Source organism: Cricetulus griseus, chromosome 5 (assembly GCF_003668045.3).
Source record: "Cricetulus griseus strain 17A/GY chromosome 5, alternate assembly CriGri-PICRH-1.0, whole genome shotgun sequence".
NCBI classification, from domain to species: domain Eukaryota; kingdom Metazoa; phylum Chordata; class Mammalia; order Rodentia; family Cricetidae; genus Cricetulus; species Cricetulus griseus.
The window spans coordinates 126,597,574-126,624,183 of record NC_048598.1 but is presented as its reverse complement, the minus strand read 5'-3'; the positions used below and the strand labels follow the sequence as shown (position 1 = coordinate 126,624,183).

Genomic DNA, 26,610 nt, shown 5'->3' with positions numbered 1-26,610 from the left:
GGTGCCAGAACTGGGAAGGCGGCATTGGTGGAGTGCCAGGGATGGAAGCCCATGGTGGCTACACCTTCTGTGGCTTGGCTGCGCTGGTAATCCTCAAGAAGGAACGCTCTTTGAAACTGAAGAACTTGCTAGTGAGTAGCTGTTGCACCATCCTCTCCCCAAGCCCTGGTCTGGTGATGGCATTCTGGGACCATGGGAGGTCTGTGATGGGAAGGGCTGCAGAGCTCTAGCCTTAGCGCAGACTCCTAGTCCCAGTAGGAAGCTTCCAGTGCAGTTGTCGTGCTCAGCACCGTTGTAAGTCAGTTGAAAGAGCAGACAACTGTTCTCATTGACTCCCCTCTCCTACCTCTCCGTCTGGCTGCTTTGAAGTTTCTGCACAGACTGAGTGGTCTTGAGTCCTCTGGCCACCTGGAATGAGCCCCCAAACCCAAGAAAAATAGCTACGGTCCCTTAGGATTCAGTATTATCATGTGTCTTAGAATCTTCTAAGAGAAGAAGCTGTAAGAAGAGCTTTGAAGTATTTTAGGGCCAAAGATTTATTACCTGTGAAAACTTCCCATTACCAGTGAAAATTCCGTATCTGCATTCCAGCAAGTTCTCCAGCCAGAGCAGGAGAATTGTTATCAGGAGGTCTGGACATGTCTTCTAGACCCTAAGCTCTTGGCCAGTGTTCAGAAATCAGTCAGCTTAAGAGAAGCCTAGAACACACAGAGAGTGTATTCCCTTTGTCTTTTAGGGAGCATGTGCTCCCCTGGCCATCATCAAAGCAAACCAGCTACAACTGACATTCAGCTCTCTGTGAGTGCAGATGCCAGGCCCTCATTGTTGAGCCATTGTGAGCCCTCTAGAGAGTTGCTTTTATATTTTGTGGTGTGACAAGCAGCATTTTGCCCTCATTGTGTAAGAGAGAAAGCCTCTCACATGGCATACTCTATGAAGGTTCTGGAAAATTGATATCGAATGACCCACTTGTAGAGACATTTTAAAGTCTGATCACTACCAAGAGATGAAATGTAAAGTCCCAAGTTGTAGGCAAAAATAAAGAATATAATAGTGCTTGCCTAAGTTACAATGACAATAGTGTAGGTTTGAACCCCTCCTCATCTTCTCAGCCAAGACACCCTGGACCAGTTGTCTAATCTGCTTTAGCTGCACTGTCTCTTTTCCTTCCGGAAGGTAGGGCTAATAATCAGTATTCTCTGAGGATTAGAGAAGAGAGCATACATAAGCAGCCTTGTAGAGGGGAGGTGCTCCATACATGTCAGCCCTCTCTTTCCCAGGGACCCCCTTCCCTCCCTTTGCTGTAAATAACCAACACCTGAGTCAGTGGTGGTGGTGGTGGTGATGGTGGTGGCGGTGGTGGTGCAAGCTTTTAGTGCCAACACCAGGGAGGCAGAGATAGATAGAGCTCTGAGTTCAAGGCCAGCCTAGTCTACAGAGTGAGTTCCAGGACACTCGGGACTACACAGAGAAACCCTGTCTCAAAAAAACAAGAGGGGGAGGGGACCAACATCTCTATCTGAGGGCCTTTGACATCCTATAGGCAAGGAATGTGGAACCAACCCATGGCTTTAGACACTGGAACAAAAACAGTTAGGCTGGTTTGAATCCACTCACATTGTGGGGTCCCCCAGTCTCCCACCCCTGCTTTCCTTTTGAATGCTTAGCCTACTGCCATTAAATGGCAATCCCTGAAGCATAGTTTCATTTAAGACTGACTAGGGAGGTGTTACTACCTAAACCCACAAGATTTTGTCCCTTTAGGAATCTGAGACTGACTTTTGCGCTGCCATGACCAGGGATGTAATCTAAACTCCATTATAGTTACGGGCGGTCCAGGTTTCCCTCTAGAGAGTTCCTTGGGTCTACGCTCAGGAACTTGCTCTAGGAGGGCTCCAGATGTTGGGCATAGCACACTGTTCCCTTTCAGTCCAGTGCTGCAGCTCTGAGACCTGGGGCTGGGAGGGAAGAGTGTTGTATCTGCTCAGCCAGTTGGTTCTGCTCATCCCTCCAGGGCTATCTTGATGTTGTGTGTTCAGGAAATGTGATAAGCCAGGAGTGGTGATGTCCTGTGTGGCCTCTGGGTGACAGTATATAGCTTCAGAATAAGGTTTTCCTTACATCACCTAACCAGGTTCCCCAGGCTAGACCAGGGAGTTATCCTTGGCCTCCAACTTCAGTCCTGTTCTGGAGTGAATGCCGTCAGGTACCAGGTAAAGGCAGGACTAGCTTGATGTCATCTGGTGAGGTTAGATCAACACTTCCCTTCTCTGCTTTGAACACACTCCCCTGAGCAGCGATAAGAAGAGACAGGTAGGTGGCCCTCCCTGAGTTTCTGCCCCAAGCTGTGTTTAAGAGACTTTTGCAGACCTCCCATACAAATGTGGCCTCTTCGATCAGCATCCGCCTCCATTTGGACCTGAGGAAAGGTGGCTGCCGGGCTTGTGGGAACAAGAGAGGGGAATGGGATATATGTGACATGAATGCAGAAGGATGATTATTTGGGGAGGGGAAGAGAACCAGACTGGGGAGGGGTGACAGGAAGTGGCAGTGAGGGAGACAAAGAGCAAAATATGATATGATATGTATACACACACACACACACACACACACACACACACACACACATATGTATAAAAATGTAACAGTGAAATCTTTGACTTTTGTGCTGACTAAAAATGGTTGTTGTTAGCCTGGCGGTGGTAGCTTTAATTCCAGCACTCGGGAGGCAGAGGCAGGTGGATCTCTGTGAGTTTAAGACCAGCCTGTTCTACAAGAGCTAGTTCCAGGACAGCCTCCAAAGTCACAGAGAAACACTGTCTCGAAAAACCAAAAAAAAAAAAAAAAAAAAAAAAAGAAAAGAAAAAGAAAAAAGAAAAGAGGTTGTTGTTTTTCAGCTTTGGGCAGTCATCAGGGCTGGTTTCTTCAAAATGGCCAGTTTAAATGGCAGCGGCCTGGGGGAACAGGGGAGGGAAGGCAGAGCTATCCCACGGACAGGCCCTTATTGGTGTATCTATGGTTCACACTGCCTGTCCTGTGGTCTCTCTCAGCAATGGGTGACAAGCCGGCAGATGCGATTTGAAGGAGGATTTCAGGGACGCTGCAACAAGCTGGTGGATGGCTGCTACTCTTTCTGGCAGGCAGGACTCCTGCCCCTTCTGCATCGTGCCCTGCACGCTCAAGGTGAGCCCACCCTGCTACTGGAGCTAGATGATCTCCCTGGTCAGTTCCTAACCAAGTGCTATTTAGAGGAGCTGAAAGAAGTTCTGTCTGACTGGGGCTCTGGGAGCTGGTATGAAGCCTCCTGACCTAGGGGCTGTGTATGCAGAACAGAATTCACTTCCCATGGTTTCAGATCACCCACTGCTGCCTCAGCCTGCCTGTGGCAGGGTGAACTTTCCCTGTGCCACTCCCTGTTATCTGAAGGGAGCATCCCCACCATGTCTCAGGCTCCACAAGAACTGGGACTGCCATCTCAGCCGGGCATGAAGCCACGGCTTCCGTTGCAGAGCCGTGTTTGGTCCTGCCAGAATGAAAACCCCTCTGTGCGTACAGTTAAAATGGTAATAGGAAAGCCGGGCGTTGGTGGCACACGCCTTTAATCCCAGCACTCGGGAGGCAGAGGTAGGTAGGTGGATCTCTGTGGGTTCGAGACCAGCCTGGTCTACAAGAGCTAGTTCCAGGACAGCCTCCAAAGCCACAGAGAAACCCTGTCTGGAAAACAAAACAAAACAAAACAAAACAAAACAAAACAAAACAGTAATAGGAAAGGCAGTTAAAAAAGGGGCAGAGAGAACCAGAACCCACCAGAAAAGACTCATTTCATCTGGCTGAGCACACATCACCATCCAGTGTTTAAATAGTGTTACAGATCTGGTTATGAAAATGCCTCACTTCTTATAGGAAGTACTAGAAAATAACAATGTGCTATATTATTGAATTTCCAGAACTCTGGAAGAATATTCATTTAAAAAACAAAAAAATTAGTGCGAGGCTGGGCATTGTGGTGTATGCTATCAGACCCAGCTATTGGGAGACAGAGGAAACATGAATTTTATCCTGTTAGTGGACTGCAAATAGGCATTTGGTTTTGCAGGGCAGTGTGCAGGTGTCTGTTTAACATAAACACACTTAAAATTTCAGCCTGGCTAGTGCACTGTCAGGAGTTCACCCGCAGAGAGGCTGTGTATTGAAGTAGAGTTTGAGTAGCATATGGCAAATGTCCATTGAAAGGTGAAGATTTCCCAGCCTGGCCACCACACACTTTCATCCCATCACTCAAGAAGCATATCTCTGTATGTTCAAGGGGAGCCAGGTCTATATGGTGAGAAGTTTTCTCAACAAACAAACAGGAGTGGGTAAATGAATGATGCTCCTTCTAAGCGGTAGTTGCACACAACGACTCTGTTCAGAAAGCTCCCCAGGATACAACATGAAGTGTAAAAGGCCAGGCCCAGGGCAGCCATGTGTACACCAGCTGGTGTCCACTGGCTTTTCTTAGCAACATGTCAAAACACTTAACAATGGGTGATATTGAGAGAAGCATAGGAAGGGAGTCAGAGGTTACAATTAGTATATCCAATTAGTATATCCAATTTAGTATATCCTCTACTATATCCCTTTTCTCCTTCCAAAAATGGATATATATATTGTTACTTCTATTTTAACTAAAACAATTCTTTTTTGTGTGTGTGTGTATGGTATATGTACATGTATGGGTGCCTGAGGGGGTCAGATGCCCCGGAGCTAGAGTTGTCAGTCACCTGATAGTGGGTACTGGGAACCAAACTCACATCCCTTGCAAGAGAAGTACTTGTTCTTCACCACCGAGCCGTCTCTCTCACTCCTTGCTACTTGTATTTTTTTGTAAGCAAATGCATTATTATTATTTTTTTAATGTTTGATACTGGATATTGAGCCCAGATCCTCTACAGTGCTAAGCATTACATTATATCCATAGCCACAAACTTAAAACAAGTTTATGGATTATTTATTTATTTGTGGTACTGGGGGTTGAACTACTCTATAGTACTCTATAGTAGTACCAGTCTACTAGTCCTCTATTATATAGTAGGTAGAGACCACTGAGCGGTGTCACCAGCCTTTAAAAGTGTATTTGGGGGGCTGGAGGGATGGTTCAGTGGTTAGGAACACTGGCTGCTCTTCCAGAGGACCTGAGTTCATTCAGTTCCCAGAACCCACATGGTGGCTCACAACCATCTGTAACTCCAGTTCCTAGGGATCTGATGCCTTCTGTCTCTGAGGGCACCAAGCACCAGGCATGCACATGGTAAACATACATACATGTAGGTAGAACACTCAGACACATAAAATAAAAATAAATAAATAGAATACATATATTTGTAGCTGAGTTATATTTCAGTGGTAGCGAAATTGTCTAGAGTGTGTGAGCCTTGAGTTTCAGCATCAGCACTGGTATGGTGGAGGAGGCAATGATCTTATTTCTAATTTAATAAAAGGCTCATAGGGCAGTGGTGGCACACACCTTTGATCCCAGCACTCAGGAGGCAGAGGCAGGTTTGAGGCCAGTCTGATCTACAGAGTAAGTTCCAGATGGCCAGGGCTACACAGAGAAACCTTGTGGTGATATCTTGCTTGTACAAATAAAGCCTGTTTGAAGACCAGAGAGTGGAGCCTGCCACTAGCTAGCCGTAGAGGTCTGAGGTCTGGACAGACAGACAGGAAGTGAGATGGCTGGGTGGAGAGAGGATACAAGCTGAAAGAAAGAGGAACTTGTGTGCTTGTCTGCTGAGATGCTAGGAGATAAGGTGTGGCTATAGTTTGCTCCTTCTCTCTGATTTCTCAGCATTTCCCTCTATTTCTGACTCAGGGTTTTTTATTATTTAGACCTATTAAGAACTTGCTTTTACAAAACCCTGTCTTGAAAAAAACAAACAAAAGAAAGCAGCCCGTGAGTTTTGATGGCAGGCAGGGCACATGTAGTTGAGGACAGCTATTAACATGACTGAGCACAGAATCTCTAAACTCAGTTCAAATATGAAATTTAAAATTTTTGGTGATGTTTCTTTTCTTGTAACTCAATTATGTAGGTCTGGAGTGTGAACTTGTAGATGACAGTATCATGTCACAACATCGTCAGAGGTTAGGAACAGGTGATGGTAGAATGTGTTTCTTGATGTGTTCTTTGGGAGGTACCTAGGCTCTGTCCACCTGTTGGATTGAGTGACATGAACCCGCAGCTCTCTGCTGTAATTGGGAAGACTTCATTGTGTAGCTAAAAGGATCCTTTGAAATACAAAGTGACATTACAATGGGAGTCTGTAACTGCTGCAGATGTCTAAAGGATTTTAAACCTGATTTCTATGCTATGACCATCCTGGAATCACCTCATCCTTTATCTCGCCATGATTATGTGTGCTGGTGTCCAAGATCCCCAGGAAGTGCTTTGGAGTGTTTGTGAACTCAGCTTTTAAATGATAGTGGTGTAGGAAGTGATGGAAACATTGTGATTTTGGCCATAGGTTATCACTTGCCTGGGGATGATAATCGTCCATTTGTTATAGGGTATGACATGAGGGCACAGTATGAATAGAAACTTTACTACAGTTACCCTAAAATGTAACAAATTCTTCTTTAAATGTAGAGTTCTTTCTCATGCTGTACGCTTGATCCATTTCAAGACTACAATTTAGTGTCCATAGATCTGGACTGCCTTTAACATAATCAGCTTAGAACATTTTCCACACATTCTATCCAAAATACACACCCATAGGATTTTAAAAGCAAGGATATCACAAAGAAAGCAACAACAGTGTGATTAGAATTCAAATATCACTTGTTTTGTTTATTTTAAACTCATGTAACAAAACAAATGAGCCAAAAGGAGACAAGAGGCGGGTAGAGCTGTCATAGAAAATGGTTACATATAGTGTAAGATGAGAGCCATAAAGTTGTTGGACTTTAGAAAACAAGGATAGACTAGAAACTAGTAGTGCAGGGCATGCAGATCAAAATAAATGAGCAGATACTGTTTCTTTGTTGTTGTTTTGAGACAAGGTAGCCCACACTGGCCTAGAACTCATGTCAATCCTCCTGCATCAACCTCCCAACTGCTGGGATTAGAGGCATCTGCCACATATCTGGCTTTTTTCTTTACCTTAAAAAAAAATGTATTTGTTTATGCTAGGGATCAAACCAGGACCTCACACAGGGGTTTTTTTGTTTTGTTTTTTTTAGAGGTGCCGAAGCCCTGTTTTTTGAGACAGGGTTTCTCTGTGTAGCTTTGGAGCCTGTCCTGGAACTCACTCTGTAGACCAGGATGGCCTCGAACTCACAGAGATCTGCCTGCCTCTGGCTCCCAAGTGCTGGGATTAAAGGCAGTACTACCACTGCCCAGAACCTATTTTTTTTTTTTTTTTTTTGTTCTCCTGTTGCTTATGATATTGGTATCTTGTGAGAATCCATTGATAACTCCAACATTGTGGGAATGTATGTTTTCTTCCTAGAGTTTTGAGTTTTAGCTCTCATATTTAGGTTATTGATCTATTTTTAAGGATTTGTTTGTTTTATTTTGTGAGACAAGGTCTTTCTGTGTGGCACAGGTGTGGCACAGCCTCCCAAGTTCAGGGAACATGTTCTACCTCAAGCTCCATCACTGGCATTAGAAGTCCAGCTGTCCCAGGATGGACTGTGCTTTCTTCGCTGAATGGACGCAGCATCCTGTGGCCGTGGGTGTGTGTGGGCTTGTCTCCTGATTCTCATTTCTCCTGCATTGCACTATGTGTCTCTCCTTAGGCACCATGGTTGCTACAACTCTGCTGTAGGCGTTGAAATAAGCTTCTTTTTCATGGTAACCTTGGCTGTTTCGGATCTTCCACAATTTAGTAAGAATTCTGTTAAATTTTTTTAAGGATTGCAGAGAACATGTAGATTTTTTTTTTTCTTTAAAGACAGTGTCATGTATCTCAACCTATATAGCCCAGTCTGGCCTTGAACTGCTGGTCTTCCTACCTGCCTTCTGAGTGCTGAAATCACAGTATGTGCCACCAGACCCAGCAAGCATTCGAATCTTAACAATTTCTATTTACTTGCTTTTGTTTATGTGTGTGTGCACACGTATGTGTCCTGGTATACATGCACATATGTGAAGGCCAACAACCAAGTGTCTTCCTCAGTCACTGTCACTAATTTAACTAGACTGGCTAGCTGAGCAGCCCCAGGAGCCTCCTGCCTCCACCCCTCAGCTCTGATATTACAAGTGTGTACTGCCACGCCCGGATTTTTTATCTGGGTGCTAGGGATGGAACTCGGGCCCCCAAGGTTGTGCAGCAGGCTCTTTATTGGCTGTTCTGTCTTGCCAGCTTCTTGTAATTAAAGCAGTTATTACTTTTATTTAGTCATGTTTGTATTCAGTATGGGGGTGGGGCATAGGACGTGAGCCAGGGCAAATGTGTGTCCCTCAGACCTGGTTCTTTCCATCAGGGTGAGTAGAAACAGCCCTTACCAGCTGAGCCATTTTACTTTAAACTCTTTATGTAGCTGAGGATGACCTTAAGCCTCTGATCATTCTAAGCCTTGGAATTACATGTGTGTTACCATACCTGATTTAAGAAGTGCTGGGATTAAAGCCATGGACCACCATGCCTGGCCTGATTATTTTCTTAATGTTGAGCTATTCTGCATTCTGGGGATAAGTTTTGCTTCCCCCTTTTAATACACAGTTTACATCAGACTACTAGTATTTTGTGATTTTTTTTGCACCTTTACTTCTTTGTTTTGTTTTCGTTTTCTTCTCTCTCTCTCTCTCTCTCTCTCTCTCTCTCTCTCTTTGGTTTTTCCAGACACTCACTCTGGAGACCAGGCTGGCCTCGAACTCACAGAGATCCGCCTGCTTCTGCCTCCTGAGTGCTGGGATTAAAGGTGTGTGCCACCAATGCCCAGCTGCACCTTTACTTCTTAGTATCTGTTTTGATCTTTGCAATAACTCTGAGTAATTTTTAAGAATTAGTGGAGAGGGCCAGCACTGGCTCAGTGGGTAAAGATGTCAACACCCAAGACTGATGACCTGACTGGTGGCCGTCTACTTGCTAGCATTACAAGGCTTATAACACACACACATGCATGTAAGATATACAACGTGCCTATTACCCAACTCATTTGAGGTTCTTTCCTTGCTCTTGCTCTTCTGTCAGTGTGTAACTAGAGCTATAGATAATCAGCATGTGTGTGATCTTGAATTTGATCCCCAGCAAGGTCTGGAGGCTGAGATGTCCAAGGTTGGGATGCCAGCAGACTCTAGTGTCTGGGGGGTTTGCCCTCTGCTTTTACGGCAGGCCTGTCACTGCATCCTCTAGAGGGGAGGAGAGCTGGGTCCTCATGTGGTGAAAGGTATAAATGCTTCTTACCATTTTAGTTACTAGGAATACATTTATTTATTTATTTATTTATTTATTTATTTATTTATTGTGTCTTTCACATCATGCATCTCCATCCCATTTTTTCGTTGTCTCTTTTATCCACCCTCCCCCTTATTACCCCTCCCCCACAAAATAACAAAAAATTTAAGAGAAAAAAACAAATAAACAAAAAGGTCATGGAAGCTGTAGTCACGAAGTAAACCCCTTTATCCATATATCTTTACTTTCAAGTGTTCATTGTAAGGAGTCACTGGTCTGATCCAAGGTCTCTGGTTTCTGCTACACTATCGATGCTGGACCCTCACTGGGCCTCCTCTTGGATATCCTGTTGTTGCCCTGTGTCATGGAGATCCTGCAGCTTTGGATCTGCGGAACTGCTCCAGTAGATCACAGATGGAGTGGATGTTGGGGTGGGTCAACTCATAACCCTGGTTCTGGGCCTGGATAGTTACAGGGTTGGTCAGCCCACCATCTCTCCCTTGTCCTGACCACCAGGGTGAGCTCTCTGGCAGTGCCCTGATTAGTTCACCCCTTGCAGCAATGAGCAAGGGGTGGGGCCAGTTGTTAGCTTTCACATCCTCAGGGTCGGCTCTCCCACACCTATACCATCAGGGCCAGCTCTACTGTGTTGTCCAGATGTGGTGCAGGGTCCACTCTCCTGAGTGCTGCCGCTGATTCCCACCTACCTCTGGCATTGACTGGGGGACATCTCTCCCTGTGCCAAGCCAAGCTGCTACCACATGATAGATGAGTAATGGGGACAGCTCTCCCATGCTCACAACTTCAGGGCTGGCTCACCCACACCTCCACCAATGGGGGTTGGCTCTGTTGTGCTGCCTGGGCAAGGTGCAGGGCCTGCTCTTCGGAGTGTTGCAGCTGCTGGCATTCAGGGGCAGCTCTCCTGCTCTTATGGACCAGCCCTCCCACCTACCTCAGGTGTTAGTGGCAGGCGTCTCTTCCCTGCTCATGCCACTACATGACAGATGAGTAATGGCGACAGCTCTCCCATGCTCACAACATCTGTGCTGGTTCACCTACACCTCTGCCCATGTGGTTGGCTCTATTGTGCTGCCCAGGTGTGGTGCACGGTTCTGGGAACATCTTAAAAATTGCATTTATTTATTGTGTGTATTCTTTCTTCCCTTCTCTCTCTCCCTCCCTCCCTACTATCTTTTTTCTCCTTCCCCTACCTTTCTCTCCCTTTCTAGCTCAAGCTGACCTTTTGATTCAGCCTCCCAAGTAACTGAGATTACAAGTGTGTTTCTTTTCAAAGAAAGAAAAAAACAGGTGCTGGGGGGGGCGGTGTGGCTCAGTGGTTATGCTCTTCCAGAGGACTCAGGTTTGTTTCTCAGCACCTCACAGCTGTCTGTACCCCAGTTCCAGATCCATAGATCTGGCTTCCATGTATACCAGGCACACACATGGTGAATATACATACATGCAAATAAGATGCCCATATATGTAAAATAAAACAAAAAAATAACAAAAAACAATTTTTTGCCAGATGTGTGAAGCACACCTGTAATTCCAGAAGGTGGATGGAGGAGGCAGGTAAATCAGGAGTTTAGGGTCATTATTTAGCTACATAGTAAGTTCAGAAGTGGTCTTGGCAACATGAGATCATGTCTCAAAAAAGAAAAGAATTTGTCTGAATATTTTATAATTAAATGTGGGTTTTTTTTGTCATGTGGTGTGTGTGTGTCATGTGGTGTGTGTGTGTGTGTGGGTATGTACCTGTGGGTATGGGTGGAGGCCAAAGGTTGACATCTGGTATCCTTCTCAGTCACTTTTTATCATATTTTTTTGGGACACGGTCTCTCACTGAGCCTGGAGCTCTCCAGTTCAGCTAAGCTGGCCAGTGAGCTCCATGTAGCCTCCCATCTCCACCTCTCCCCCACACTGGGACTACAGGTGTGCATTGCTGACTCTTCCCATGGGTGCTGGGGTCTGGATTCAGGTTCTCATGCTGGCACAGGAGGCACGGTGCCAAGTGAGCCATCTTGCCATCCCCACTCATTTTACTTATATTCTTTTCATCACCGTATTCACTTTAGCCTTTGGTAATTTTTTACCCAGAGGTTTCTATATCCACCCTAGAGGTTTATGTACCCAAGAGATTTTTGGCACCATTCCTCTCCTCAGTTACCTTTGTTGTACATCTGTTTAAATGAGATGTTTCACTGCTATTTGGAATGATGGTTATGGAGATGATGTAACAGAATAGAAGTTTGTGCTTATATGTTATATGAAAAACATACGGTTACAAAATGATAATTGTAACTGTATAGGGAAATGCATGGAAATGAGGGTGGTGCACTCTCTTCTCCCTGCTAGGTAACTGTGTGACCTACAGAATTCCCACTGTGTTGGCTGAATTTGAGAAGGAAGGAGCCCACCACCTAGGGATGTAGCCAAGGTGTGGAGTGCTTGGCTAGCATGCACAAGGTGCTGGATTCCTTCCCTAGCATTGAAAGAAATGAAAAGAAAAACAACACCCAAGGCAAATTTCACATGGCTCCCAGCATGCGGGTTGTTTTTGCTTGTGCCGTGTTTGGTGGAGCAGCCGGCAGTGGTGTGTCTTCAGGGACAGATGTCTGTCCTGGAAAAGTCTGGGATCCTTTTGGAGATGGATTTAGTTCAGGACTAGAAAAGTCAGAACAAGCAATTCGACTGTTACCCGCCCCTCTGTAAGAATTTCTAACCTGCCTAGAGTCCACTAACAAGCTGCGGAGGACTAGGGGGAAGGCCCTCAGGAAACACTAGGCCACTGGTGCGGGTGTGGTTTAGACCATCATGTTGACTGGTACACTTCAAGGCCAATGGAACTGCCACTTGGAACTGCTCTTTGACATACATCCGTGCTCAGGAGGGGACAGGTGATGAAGCTAGCAAGTAAATGTACCAAGAACGAGTGGAATGGGACTAACCCTTGATGTCTGCCTGCCCTGCCTTTCTGATCCCTGTCGTTCACCAGGTGACCCTGCCCTCAGCATGAGCCACTGGATGTTCCATCAGCAGGCCCTGCAGGAGTACATCCTGATGTGCTGCCAGTGCCCAGCAGGGGGTTTGCTGGACAAACCTGGCAAGTGAGTGTCTTCTTGGAGGGGTGGGATGAGGGGAGAGGGAATATGCCACCCAGACCCACTTAGAGCCAGGCCCACCAACCTGGGGCACCCCTGTCCTTCAGCCACTTACCACTAACATTGTTCAGGGAAAGTGTTGTTAGTGTGGACAACCCCTCCAGTGCCACTGAGCCTTGACTTCTGGTTACTCATCTTGTTCCCCAGCTCATGCGCGCACCTTTCTACTTCCCCAGAGAGGCAGATGTCGTACTGGGTTGGTAGCTTTCCTTTTCTGGTTTGTTTTTTGTTGTTGTTGTTTTTTCGAGGCAGGGTTTCTCTGTGTAGCTTTGGAGCCTATCCTGGCACTCGCTCTGGAGACCAGGCTGGCCTCGAACTCACAGAGATCCGCCTGCCTCTGCCTCCCAAGTGCTGGGATTAAAGGTGTGCACCACCATGCCCAGCTTCCTTTACTGTGTTGTGTTCTGTGTTTTTCTTGTTAAGCCCACTTAACTAGAATAGGAAATGGATAGAGGTATAGATCAGTGGTGGAGCATTTGCCTAACATGTATGTCATTCTGGGATCATCCTGAGCAATGTAAAACTGGGAAATAGAACAGGCTATCAATCCAATGAGTGTTGTAAACAGATGGTAATCCAACAACTGTTCTAGGGTAGATTAAATGACTAAATGCAAATGTGGCGTATTCTGTATGGCAGAGTAAATGAAAAAGGTCACCTAAAATATCAGATGTTCTGTTAAGCTACAGACACACACACTCACAAACACTGCTGTCGCCACTACCGCTGCTTGGGGAAAGGCCTGACCCAGCAGTTCATCAGGAGTGTGACTTATTTCTAGACATTTTGTGATTTTTCTAGAGAAATACATTAACTTAGTATCACCACTGGAGAGCCCCTCCAGAGCAGCTGGGAGACCAAATGACAGTTCCCGTGGCCTCGGGTATGGCTCAGCAGGGACTGTGTACTGGCCTAGCATGTAGGAAGCCCTGAGTTCCATCTTCATCCCTCCAAGAAACAAACAAACAAAATGGAAAGAAAAAAGCCTAGAATCCCATTGTTGGGCAAGACTGGAAAATGGGACCTATAAACCCACTGCTGGGAACAGCCATGCCGTGGCCTGTAGAGAAAAAAAGGGCCCAAACATGGTTGTGTCACAGGCCTCTGGATTCAGGTGGCAGTATCTGGAGAGGTTTGTAGGGAGGGAACAGGGTTTCTCAGAGCTGCCTGTCTTGCAGGTCACGTGACTTCTACCACACTTGCTACTGCCTGAGTGGCTTATCCATCGCCCAGCATTTCGGAAGCGGAGCCATGCTGCATGATGTGGTCATGGGTGTGCCTGAAAATGCTCTGGTAAGGCAGGTTGGGGTTCTTTCATGGAGTTTGTGACCCCCTGGGAACAGACCATGGAGTCAATGCAATTATAATTAAATGATTTATTGATTAACTGCTAGCAGGGCAAATCTCTGAGCCAAATTTGAGATGGCTGTGAAGGAGGGTAGGGGAAGGACTTCTAAAGGGGAAAACCATATGAAGACTTTCTGTATCTGTGCAAGCAAGTAAAACCGTTCTGTTCTAACAAGTTAACTGCTTAAGCCAACTCAAAACAATCTTTGGGTATCTGCGTAAGCAAGTTACAGAAGCAAAAAAAAAAAAGCAGTTAATTATATCATAATAAGTCGATAGTCACTTTTAGCCATCCTGTTTTTTTTTTTATTTAAATCCTTTTTTTAAAAAATTAATGGGGAGGGGCTGTAGAGATGGCTCAGAGGTTAAGAGCACTGACTGCTCTTCCAGAGGTCCTGAGTTGAATTCCCAGCAACCACATGGTGGCTCACAACCATCCGTTATGAGACCTGTTGCTCTCTTCTGGTGTGCAGATATACATGGAAGCAGAATGTTGTATACATAATAAATAAAATCTTTAAAAAAAATTAATGAGGAAAAATTAATGGGGGAACTCAAAACACTCTTTGGGTATCTGCATAAGCAAGTTAAGGAGCAAAAAAGCTATCATAACAGATAGTAACGGCTGTACATTTTTGGGTTGGGGGGTCACTGAATCAGGGTTATGGAAACTTATCTTCCAGAAACCGAAGTCAGCGACAGATGCAGGTGGGTACCAAAGATGGATGGATGCCTAGCATAAGATAGAGCTTCTTTAGTCATAACAATTCAACGCCCCTTTCTACAAGGTCCTCCAGGGTGGGCAGAGGCAGGGTTTCAGTGGTCTGAACTGGGGCAGAGATGGCTTTCTCTATTCCAGCCCTCTGCTGAACAGTTTCCCTCTCTAAGGCAAACACAGGGACCTCTAGCATGGTCAGGGTACTCCACTCACTGGATAGCTGGCTTCATGTCTCAGCTTAGATGCCTTCTCTTCAGAGGATAGACTGCTCACATTGCCATGCCGCAGTAGCACACATCAGTTTGCCATGGATTTGTTCTGTGTGTGCTTCCCTGATAAGATGGCATTCCTAGGCTAGGAACGTAGCGCATGGCCAGGGTTCATGTTGAGATGAGACTGTAGAGCCTTAAGCTTAGGCCACAGCACAAGGAAAGAGCAGGGTGTTTTGCCCACCATGGGTCTGTGCTACAGCAGCCTGACACAAGGTGCCACTCTGAGCCTAGACATGAGCCCAAGAAACAAACGCATCTGAGACTGTCCACAGTGGCCAAGTTTCAAAGCCACTTGTCATGGCCACTCATATTCTGAGGTTCTACCGCCAACAGATCTGAATGTTGAGCCTCATCTTTTCATCTGGCTTTTACATCTGTCCTTTGTTTGCATTGGGAAATGTTTCAAGCAGAAGTATAAATAGATAACAGATATATGAAAAATCTCTCTTTTTTGTCAGGGTCCTATTGTGTCACTCTGCAGCTCTGGCTGGCCTGGAATTCACATTATAGACCAGGCTGGCCTTGAACTTTTATCAGTTTTCTTGCTCCTGCCTTCTGTGGCAGCTGGGATTACAGGAACCGTCCACTATGCCTGGTTCAACCTTTGGTGGGGCATGTGTGCGGGTACACTTGGAGACCAGAGGGCAGTCTCAGCATCACACCTCAGGAGATGTACACCTTGTTCTTTGACGTGTGCATCTCACTGGGACCGGGGTCCTGCCTATTAGGCCAACCTGGCTGGCCAGTCAATAAGTCCCAAGGATCTCCCTGTCCCCTCCTCCCTGGTGCTGACATTATGGGTGCACCGGCAACAGCTGGCTTTTTACACGAAATGGGCCCTGGGATCAAACTCAGGCTCTTGTGTTTTCAAGGCAGGTATTTTACTAGCTGAGCCATCCCCTCAGACCCTAGGTCAGTTCTTTTACATCATTTCCCTACATCACAGAAATCAAAAGAAACCCAAGGTCTGAGGCAGGACAGATTTTAGAGCAGTATTGGAGCCTCTCTGGGAGAGTGAAGAGGAGGAGGATGTAGCTGCAAAAGATTTTCAATTTCTTTACACCCTCTCTCCATCTTGTGTGTGGGGAGGGTCAGGACGACATGTGGTCAGTGGAGTTGGTTTTCTCCAATTGTATAGGTACCAGAGTGATCTCAAGTTATGAGGCTTGGCAGCAAGCACCCTTACCTGCTGAGCCTTCTTGCCAGCCCTCATTTATTTATTTAGACAAGGTCTCATGTAGCCTAGGCTGGCCTCCATCTAAGAGGAGTGCAGCTAAGAATGAGTGAATTTCTGATCTCCCGTCTCCACCTCCTGAGTGCTGGATTACAGAGTCACTACTACAGGGGACCAGTAGAAGTGGGTGCTAAAGTACAAATAGTACCAAAGCATAATGACAGAATACATGAAAATGTCACAGTGAAAGCTGGCACAGCAGAGCACACCTGTAATCCCAGCATGTGGGAGGTGGAAGCAGGAAGAGTTCAAGCCCAGCTTACTTAGCAAATTTGAGGCCAGCCTGTTAAAAAGAGACTGAAACAAAGAAAATGTAACAAACTCAGTACTTTGTCTGCTAAAGAAATTTAGTAATAACAAGCCAGGCGTTGGTGGTGCACGCCTTTAATCCCAGCACTCGGGAGGCAGAGACAGGTGGATCTCTGTGAGTTTGAGGCCAGCCTGGTCTCCAGAGCGAGTGCCAGGATAGGCTCCAAAGCTACACAGAGAAACCCTGTCTTGAAAAACCAAAAAAGAAAGAAATTTAGTAATAAAAAAGATACAGTGTTTAAGAAAAGGTTTTGGAGCAAGTGATGTAGCTTTGAGGTGGACACATACCTACCATGTGTGAGGTGCTGGGTTTGCCACACACACAGTTTCCGACTTCAGAGTTTTAGATAAAGAAGCTTAACAGGTAAAGTCTATGTGAATATTCCAAAAGCCAACAAACTCCAAAATGTATGTCAGATAAACATAAGCATTTCCTATCATTAAAATATTCAAAGTACATATTTAAGTGGCTGTATAATGTTCCCTTGTGGTTGTATACTATGAAATGTTTTCAGCAGATACCATTTTTTGCACATTTGGACCTGGAATAAACCTGTGTGTACCATTCATGCTCCCTTAGTCTAAGTTCTGCCTGGTGAATTTCAGCCAACCAAGAGCCACTGGTGACGAATTGGCGTCTGTTCTCTTTACAGCAGCCCACTCACCCCGTCTACAACATTGGACCGGACAAGGTGATCCAGGCCACCACACACTTTCTGCAAAAGCCAGTCCCAGGCTTTGAAGAATGTGAAGATGAGGTGACCTCAGATCCGGGCACCGACTAGAGGACCCCATGGCTCCCCCAGCTCCCCTGGCAGACAAGGTTTCTCCGTTTGGGTACAAAGCACTCTCTGTGCTTATGGGAGTCTTGGCCACCGTGGAGCTGTGGTTTCTTTGTCCTTTCCTGTCAAACAAAACAAAGCCATCAGCTGTGGGTTTGGAATATAAGTGGTGTGATTTTTTAAAATTATTTTCATACCTGTCAAACCAAAACTCTGTGAGCCTGTGCAGTGGGGTTGGAGGAGAGCAGTGCATGCTGGGAAGAAGCTGCCTCTGCCGGCAGCCAGCAGCCTGGCCCACCATGCTGAAATGGAGGGTATCTGTGAGTATCTCAGTATCCCGGCCACTGCTGTGACTCCCACCTGCACAGCACTGTTCAGTCACCCGATGGGCATCCTCTGGGGTCCGTGCCATGCCAGGGTGGGGCTGTGGGTCCCGCCTATGTGAGCTCCCTGGAAAAGACCATTGGGCTACAGAAGCACGTGCTTCTACTTGTCTCCTTCACCCCAGCCATCTGCAAAGGACAGCGGCTGGGAATGGATAAAGGTCTTAGGTCGAATCCCTCCCCCAAACCTGGGAGAACTGAGCCACACATCTCTCCAAGGCCATGTTTAGTGTAAGCAAGACTTGTTTTGTCCAATTATGATTGGAAAATCAACCTCTAGGTCAACTCTGTGCCAGAGGAAGCAGCTTCCTCCAGAGCCCAGGCCCTGCCTCTCTCCATCATGTACCAGGAGAGGCCCTCCTCCTCCGGGCAGCGCTGCAGCCCAGGTCCCTTCTGTCCCTTCTCCTCACCCTCCACCCCTGGACAGTGTTGTCTTTTCTCATGCAGAGTATTAACACTACTAAGGCGCTCATCTTACCTGATGACTCGGGATTTGTCCCTGCCCTGCCCTGCCCACTCGAGGCTCACTGAAACAGAATCAAGTGCTAGGCAAGCTGGCTGCTGTGGGGACAGTGGCCTGGGGAGTAGGGCAAGCATTGCCAGTGTGCCCAATCTTGGAGCTGCCTTTGTGCCAGCCCTTACAGTCGGTAGGGTGCTGAGTATGGTCATCCGTCCACTGCTACAGTCACAGCTGGTGTCACTGTCCCAGCCTTCAAGTGAGTAGGCAGACAGGAGCTTGGAGAAGCAGCATGAGGCTCTTCCCAAACCACTGGCCATTTGCTGCCTCTAATTCCCTATTGCTTTGGTGTACTGGGCTATGTATTACCTCCTTGAAATAATAAAAGAGTAACATTTTCTATGCTTTCTTTTCCTTAAGAAAAATAATTCTTTTGGATGTGTATACGTGTATCTATGTGTGTGTGAATGTGAGTGTCTGTGGAGACTGGAAGAGGGAGTCAAGTCCCTGGAGTTACACGTGGTTTTTAGTGGGTTCAGTGTGGGTGTTGGGAACCCAATTTCAGATCCTCTGGAAGAACAGCAAGTACTTTAGGCCTCTATGCTATCTCTTCTATCTATACCAAGAAAATCCCTTCCAGATGCCCATTTGCTCTGGGGATTTCCTGTCTCCTGCATGTGAGTGAAATAGAACTTCATTCCCCCTTGCACACGTTTTCTACACATTGAATAGTAACATCTGTGTCTGTCTCCAACCTGCCCATGGAAGGAACTACACTCTGGCACTGCATAGGGCTGGTGGGTGGACATCCTGGCCATAGGTAGGGACTGACTTGGGTATTGCTGGAGTCTTGTGGTTACCAGAAGGGCTTCTCTCACAAAGCCAAGAAGGCAACATTCTGTGGCTTGCCCTTTGGGAAAGGAGGGGACCTCACAGGAAACTCCATGCATGCAAATAACCCAGAGTCACATTTTGAATGCAGCTCCTAGCCCCTGTCAATGTTAATTCTGCTAATAAAGTTTTGGGGTTGCAGTCCATCATGTCCTAGTGTTATCTGTTCACCACTCATGGTAGGGAAAGGCTCAGCACCAGGAGCTGAGGTATTGAAGATAACTGCAGTCACTATCGGGGTCCAGATACCACTTCGGACTGAGATGTGTTCATACCTAGGAGCAGGACCGGGAACAGTAGGTGTCGTTGGGTAAAGGAGAGAAGGCTGCATCTTGGCCCTGCTGTACCCCAGGTTTGTACTAACCCCCCCCTCGTTCCTTTTCTGGAGAGCTCCCCAATTCAGCCTTCGGGTGGGCCTGGAGAGAAATCTCAGAATTTATATGATCCATATTTTATCCTGTGGAGCTTGAGTAGAAGACACTGCTAATACAGCATTTGACCTCAGGAAATATGTCCATATCAACAAATAACAAACTCCCATGAGTCCCACAGGCTCACCCTGGGGATCATGCCAGCCCTTCCTAGCTACAGAAGGCAGGATTCTTAGATCAGCTAGGGTGAACCCCTTGAGCTAGCAATCCTGGTGGGTGCTCTCTGAAACTCTTCTCGTTGCAGCCTTGTTTCTGGGTAGTATCAGGTGAAGATCCCGCCATAGCTCCAAATTCAAGGTGGGAGAGGAACTGCCGGCCCCCTCCTTGTTCCACCCTTTACCGATGCTCTACCGTGATGCTCCACTTGATGGGCCTTCATCCACAGTGTCAGGGCTGGGGCCTCCCCATCACTTCGGCTCCTCTACTGGAGATGAATGCTTAGCCCCATGATGGCTCCTGTTCATCCCAGATTCCCAAGAAGACAATTCGGGCCCTGCTTCTGTCATCTCTGTTTGAGACTGAGATGCCTCCTCTTTGCATAGCCCAGGGGCTTCAGAGTTGACATCAGCCCCAGCTCCCACCTGGTGGCAGAGCTCCCAAAGCTGCCATTGGGAAGGAGTGCAGATGTCCAGAGCCAGAAGGCTAGCCTAAGCCACAGAGCCTTCGGTGGCCTTCACTTCAGATCTTGCCTTTGGTCCTAGCTGTCCTCAGCCTTCTGGGTCTGGGATGTAGCGCTGCAGATCCTATTCTTGTGTATTCCTTTGAAGCACAAGACAGCAGTGTATCCTGTCAGTACAACAGCAGTGTAAAATCCGCCCAATCCACCATGCCATGGGCAGTTATGGACTAAACACCTGGAAAAGGAGCCACACAGGCCCAGGGGTTTGGAGGAGGAAGGAAGATGGTGGCTTTCAGAACTGAGTTTACATAAACAGGAGCTTCCGGGGGTCAAGACAAAACAAAGGCCAGAGTGGCTTACTGTAGAGTTCCAGTGGATGAAGGCAACATGCCAGTTTCTGAGAGTCTCTTCCTGGTGACAAATCCCATAACAGGCCTTCGGGACACTGAGGACCAGAACACCCTCCTTGCCTAAGCTGCTCTGCAGACAATGTAATAGTACCCTATAGGATGCCACTTATCAGGAAGACCATACAAAAGATGGTTAAATACCAGTGCCAGGGCTGGGAGGTAGTGGTGCACACCTTTAATCCCAACATTCTCGAGGCAGAGACAAGCAGATTTCTGTGAGTTTGAGGCCAGTCTGGTCTACAGAGCAAGTTTCAGGACAGCCTCCAAAGCTACAGAGAAACCCGGTCTCAAAACAAAAACACAAACAAACAAACCAGTGCCAGGGAAGGCCTTCTACCAAGACTTGGCCTCACTCGGATCTAGCTATGTTGCTTCCTGGTGTTTTATCTGATCAGAGATAAAATTTAAGCAACATGGAGAGGGGGACTGGTTTGTGAGGTAAAGCATGTCACCAAGCCCAACTACCTGAGTTCTATCTCTGGGATGGAATGTGGCAAAAGGAAAGAAGTGTCTCCTATAATTTGTTCTTCGACTTCAGCGTGTACGCTGTGACGTGCATGTGCGTATGTGTGTATGCACACACATACACACATAAATTAATAATTTAAAAAAGAAAACTTTGGGGCTGAAGAGATGGCTTAGTGGTTAAGAGGATTTGTGTGGGCTGGAGAGAAGGCTCAGAGATTGAGAGCACTGACTGCTCTTCCAGAGGTCCTGAGTTCAATTCCCAGCAACCACATGGGGGCTCACAACTGCAATGTCAACATCAATTCCAGGGGATCCAACACTTCTTTCTGGTTTCTATGCATAGTAGGCATACATGTGGTACACACACATTTGAAAGAAAACATGCACAAAAAAAGCCTTGAGCGGTGGTTGGCTGCATGCCTGTAACAATATTTCACTAATATTGTCTATACTGTACTTTTGGCAGGAACTTTGTAGCCAGGGATTAGAGATGGAGGTGTCTGGGTAGTGGTAGAAGGCTTGCCTAGTATGCTCAAGGCCTTGGGTTTAGTACCCAGCATCACAAACTAAAAGGAAAAAAGCAGCAGTGAGCAGCAGGTGTTCGATGGTCCTGAGTGCAATGTGGCTGGAGCTCGAGGAGGGATCCACTGGCTTGAAGTGTAGGGTATCTGGTCAACAATGCTGTCATTCCATCATGCAGATTAAAGAGCTGTTTCACTCGAACTACCTCTTACGGAAGTGTGTTCTGGGAAATGGATGTGTTTATACCTGTGTGCTGTCTAGACTCTCATCATGGCCGGAAAAGACACAAACCCTACACGGAGCACATCTCAGCGAAGGCACAGACCCAGCACTTCTCAAGGACCTCCTTCCGGGGTGGGTTTGACTCATAGCATTTGTTTCCTGAAGCTGATTTGAGGGCTAGGACAGTGTTGTTTACATCTGGGCAAAGAGGGGTGCGTCAGGGGGAACTGCCATATCATCAAAATGTGTTCTCTTGCAACTATTCAACTCTCGTCCACCACAAAACCACAGGAGTGTGGCTATGTCCCAAGCCAAGCTGTGTTTATGAAGACAGGTGGTGGCCCAGATTTGGCATAGGGGCTGCTGTTTGCCCTGGTGTGATGGCAACTCATTTGTATTCATTTAGTGTTCTGCCGTATCTTCATTGCTAGGATGCTTACTGTGTACTGTGAGAATCAAACAAACGCATTTGGTTGGTTAAAGTCAGGCTAGGCATTGCAGTCACTCACATGCACTGCTCTGTGTTCACTGCCTTGGACAAGGGTGGAGAACGCACAACTAAAGATGATGGTGAAATTGACAGCTCTGTGTGGTGGTGCACCTGTAATTGCAGGATTCAGGAGCATAGGCAGAAGGATCCCAAGTTCAAGGCTAGCCTGGGCTACATAGTGACCTGACAACCTGAGTTTGATCCCTGAACCTCACCTTGCAAAATGAGAGAACGGACTTCTTTAAGGTGTTCTTTGATCTCAACATGTGCACTGTGGTATCCATGGGCACATGCGTGTGTGTATGTGTGCGTGCACATATAAATAATAATCTAAAAAAGAGAATGTTGGAGCTGAAGAGAAGGCTCCGTGCCTTATATCCTCTTGGTGTCAAGGTCAGCAGATGAGTACCTAGTGCTAGCCAAGGCTTTCCTCCCAGTGGGTACTACTGTGTTTCACTAGCTTTGGGCCTATATCTTGGTCACATGCTTTTCTCTCGAGGCCAGCCTGGTCTACAGAGCCAGCTCCAGAACAGGCTCCAAAACTCTAGAGAAACTCTGTCTCAAAAAACCAACCCCCTCCCCCCAAAAAATAACTGGAATGAAAAACCAGATTTAGTGTTGCCAGCCTGGAATCCCAGCACTGGAGAAGTGGAGGTAGTAGGATCAGAAATCCATGGCCAGCTGGTATGCTGGCACATGCATTTAATCCTAGCATTTGGGACACAGAGGCAGGCGGATCTTTCTAAGTTCAAGGCCAGCCTGGTCTACAGTGAGTTCTAGGCCAGCCAGAGATACATGATACACAGTGAGATCCTGTCTCAAAACAGTAACTGGGGTGGGGGTGGGGCAGGGAGAGGGAAAGAGAGAGCGGGAGAGGGAGAGAGAAGAAAAATCCATGATTATCCTCAGTTACACAGTCAGTTAGAGGTTACACTGGGCTACCTGAGACTTGTCTCAAAAAAATAAGAAACAAACAAACAAACAAACAACAATAACAAACCCTTAAAAAACTATTGGAAATCCTGTTTCAAACACACACAGTTATTTAGGAAGGAATGAAGCTCCGTGTGAGTTGCAGTGATAAAACATAACCAAAGGTAATTTCTAGAGGGATAGGAGTCCATGGCAGCAAGTGGCAGGCATAATGGCAGAAACAGGAGGCTGAGAGAGTTCATCTTTAACCCCAAACACAAAGCAGAGAGCGAACCGGAAAAGTAGGCAAGAGAATGAACTCTCAGAATGTGTCCTCAGTGATATACTTGGTCAGGCAAGGCCACCCCTCCTAGGTCTCCCAAGCAGCACCACGAACACAGAACCAAGTCTTCAAATACCTGAGCTTGTGGGGGACTGTCTCATTCAAACCACCACAAGTTCCAAATAAAATTAGGGTTGTAGTCAACAGGGGAAATGGGTGCTTAGGAGGCTAGGTACTACTGCTGGCTGCCACAGTGGAACAGGATGTGTCAAGTAACCTGGAGTGGACAGTTACCATCCATTCCACCCCAAGCTGGCCATCTTGACCAACTTTGCTTCGATTACTTGCTCAGGGTTGACAGTAACCACAGACAAGCCAGGCAGCCTGTCTTGGCCCTGGTGATTGATCCAGAGCCATGAACATGACCTGAAACAGTCCAAAGAAATCCTGGATACTTGATTGTCTCCTCACAGGATAGTGGTATATGTGGCCATTTCTATAGAAGGCAGGCAGGCTGAGAAGTGAATATATATATTTTCAGTTATATGAGCCAATCTGAGTTGGCATTTACAATGTTTTGACCTCATGGAATTATGAAAGCAATGTATGTTGACTAGGTTCCATACTATGATTGGCAGGTTAGGTGGGGCCAGTGCACTTTTTATTTTTTAACAGTCTTACTATGCAACCCTGACTGGCCTAGAACTCAAGATCCTTCTGCTTCAGCCTTCTAAGTGGTAGGTGGGATGGCAGGTTTGTGCCACCACACCCAACTCTTAGGTGCAGTTTTGACTTTCTATTTTCTTTCTTTCTTTCTTTCTTTCTTTCTTTCTTTCTTTCTTTCTCTTTCTTTCTTTCTTTCTTTAAAGATTTTATTTATTTATTATGCATACAACATTCTGCTTCCATGGATGTCTGCACACCAGGAGAGGGTACCAGATGTCATAACGGATAGTTGTGAGCCACCATGTGGTTGCTGGGAATTGAACTCAGGACCTCTGGAAGAGCAGCCAGTGCTCTTAACTTCTGAGCCATCTCTCCAGCCCCTTTACTTTCTATTTTCAACTTATGATAAGCTCATCAAAAATCCAGTTGTATCTGTACTTGCAAATGAGAACATCCTGATGGATAGGAAACTATCCCAGATCACTCCTGAGGCCACAAAGGCCCCAGCTACTGCCTGAGAAATAGCACCCTACCTCCCCTCTCCAGGGGTAACCTGTGCCCACCTGCCTGAGCTCAGTGCTGTCTGTCCTCTGATCCTTAGCTCAGCCTCACCACAAGGGCGAGGCAGGTGTGCCACCTGTGTTTTATGACTAGAGAAACAGGCCAGAGAGCAGAGTGACTCACCAAGGTCTCTCCACTGTTGGGTGGTGGAGTACACCTGAGCCCAGATCTGCTGTCCCAAAACTGACCAAAGACCATGTTCTCTTGCCACCCCAGGCTTCCAGATGAAGAGGTGCAAGGGTAACCTAAGGGGAGAGGCAAAAACTGCTTAGTGTCTTCTAAGGCTGGATGACTGAGGCCCTGAATTCCTGGCCCCATCTATCACCAGGATGAGAAGGTAACAGCCAAGATGGGGGCAAGCCTATTCCATCCTTCTTTTGAGGCGGTGTCTCCAGTAGTCCAGGCCTTGAACTCACTCTGTAACTGAGGATGGCTTTGAACTCCTGATCCTCATGCCTCTCTAGCTCCCAAATGATGGTTTACAGGGGAGTACCACCACACCTGGTTTATGCCGTTTTATGCCTGGCTTCACGAATGCCAGGCAAACACTCTAGCAATTGCGCTACGTCCCCAGTTCCTTCTAATGGTCTTCATGCTGTGTCTTATCCATGGCATTGAGTGACAATCTCTGAATTAGGTGTGTGCCACCCTGCTGTGACACTGTGTTACTCACAGCAAGGCTGTGATGTAAGTCTCTGGGAGCTGACGGAAGTCCTGGTGGCAGCCAGCCTTCTGCAACCACTCCCAGCGTGTCTAACTGGTTCCTGGACCACTTCCTAGTTTCCCACAAGGACATGAGCTCTTCGCCAGCTGGTACAGGAGTTGGGACCAGGCAGCTGACATTCCTTCCTCCTGACACTCTGGCATATCCAAGAACAAGATCACGCAGGAACAGAGTCCAGTTTAATGGGAACTTTTTCATTGCCCTCAGCAATCCCTACGGAAACACAGCTTTTAAAAAAACAATAGAAGAAGAATCCTGTTAAGCAAGGACCCAGAAGGATCAGGATTCAATGCTAGCTTGGACTACACAGCAAATTCCAGGCCAGCAAGGCCCTTCCTCCAAACAAAAACCAGAAACTAATAATGTAATAAAGCATATTTTAAAATGAGGCTTTGACTTGGCATGAGGATCGATGGTAGAAAGTGTGCCTGGCATATATATGAGGCCCTGAGTTCAAGCCCCAGCACAGAGAGGAAACAAAGACCAACTGGATGTGGTGGTGCAAGCCTGTAGAGGCAGGAGGATCAGGATTTTAAGGCCAGCCTCAGCTACATAACTAGCTTGAGGCTGCTACATGAGACTGCCTCAGTAAGAAACAAAATAGGGCTTAGAGAGATGGTTCAGTGGTTAAGAGAACTGGCTTCCCTTTCAGAGTTTAAGTCCCAGCACCCACATGGCTACTCACAACCAGTAATTCCAGTTCCCGGGGGCCTGGTGCCTCTTCTGACCTCCTCAGGCTCCTGCATGTACATAGGGCATATACAGACTCAGGTGAACACACATAAACACTATATATATATATATATATATATATATATATATATATATATATATGTGTGTGTGTGTGTGTGCGTGTGTATGTATGTATGTATATATATACATATACATATATATATTGTATATATATGTAATATATGTGTATATATACATATGTATATAAAATCAAGAATTTCTGCTTAGTTTTAGATTGACAGAAAAATCACAAAGCACCAAGCTCCTATACATCCACCTGCCAGTTTCCCCCAGTTGTTAAACTTTTACAGTAAGGGGCCAGAGAGATGGCTCAGTGGTTAAGAGCTCCAGAGGACCAGGGTTCAGTTTCCAACACCCACATGGTGGCTTACAACTGTAACTCTAGTTCCAGGGGGTCCGATGCTCTTTCTGGACTCCTTAGGCCCTGCATACACATAGTGTGCAAACATACATGTGGGTAAAACACCCATACACATGAAAAGATAAGTAAAATCTCAAAAAAATCCCCTTTCTTAAAAACAAACAAACAAACAAAAAACACTAATATGGGCTATTTGTCTTAAGGAATAACCCAGGATGGACACTTTAGGTAAAGGCCACATTACATCCAAATTCCTG

The 26,610-nt window shown here is 46.5% G+C and overlaps 1 protein-coding gene across 1 annotated transcript in view; it reads left to right on the top strand.

The window, feature by feature from the left end:
• The window catches only part of Fntb (farnesyltransferase, CAAX box, beta), an 80,664-nt gene extending 62,220 nt beyond the window's left edge, over positions 1-18,444 (top strand). The window contains exons 8-12 of the mRNA XM_027418322.2: positions 2-131; positions 3,051-3,183; positions 12,373-12,484; positions 13,717-13,831; positions 17,072-18,444. Coding sequence (XP_027274123.1) covers positions 2-131; positions 3,051-3,183; positions 12,373-12,484; positions 13,717-13,831; positions 17,072-17,203 — 622 coding nt within the window. The 3' untranslated portion in view covers positions 17,204-18,444. The remainder of the gene's footprint in view (position 1; positions 132-3,050; positions 3,184-12,372; positions 12,485-13,716; positions 13,832-17,071) is intronic.
• Positions 18,445-26,610: the final 8,166 nt, after the last annotated feature.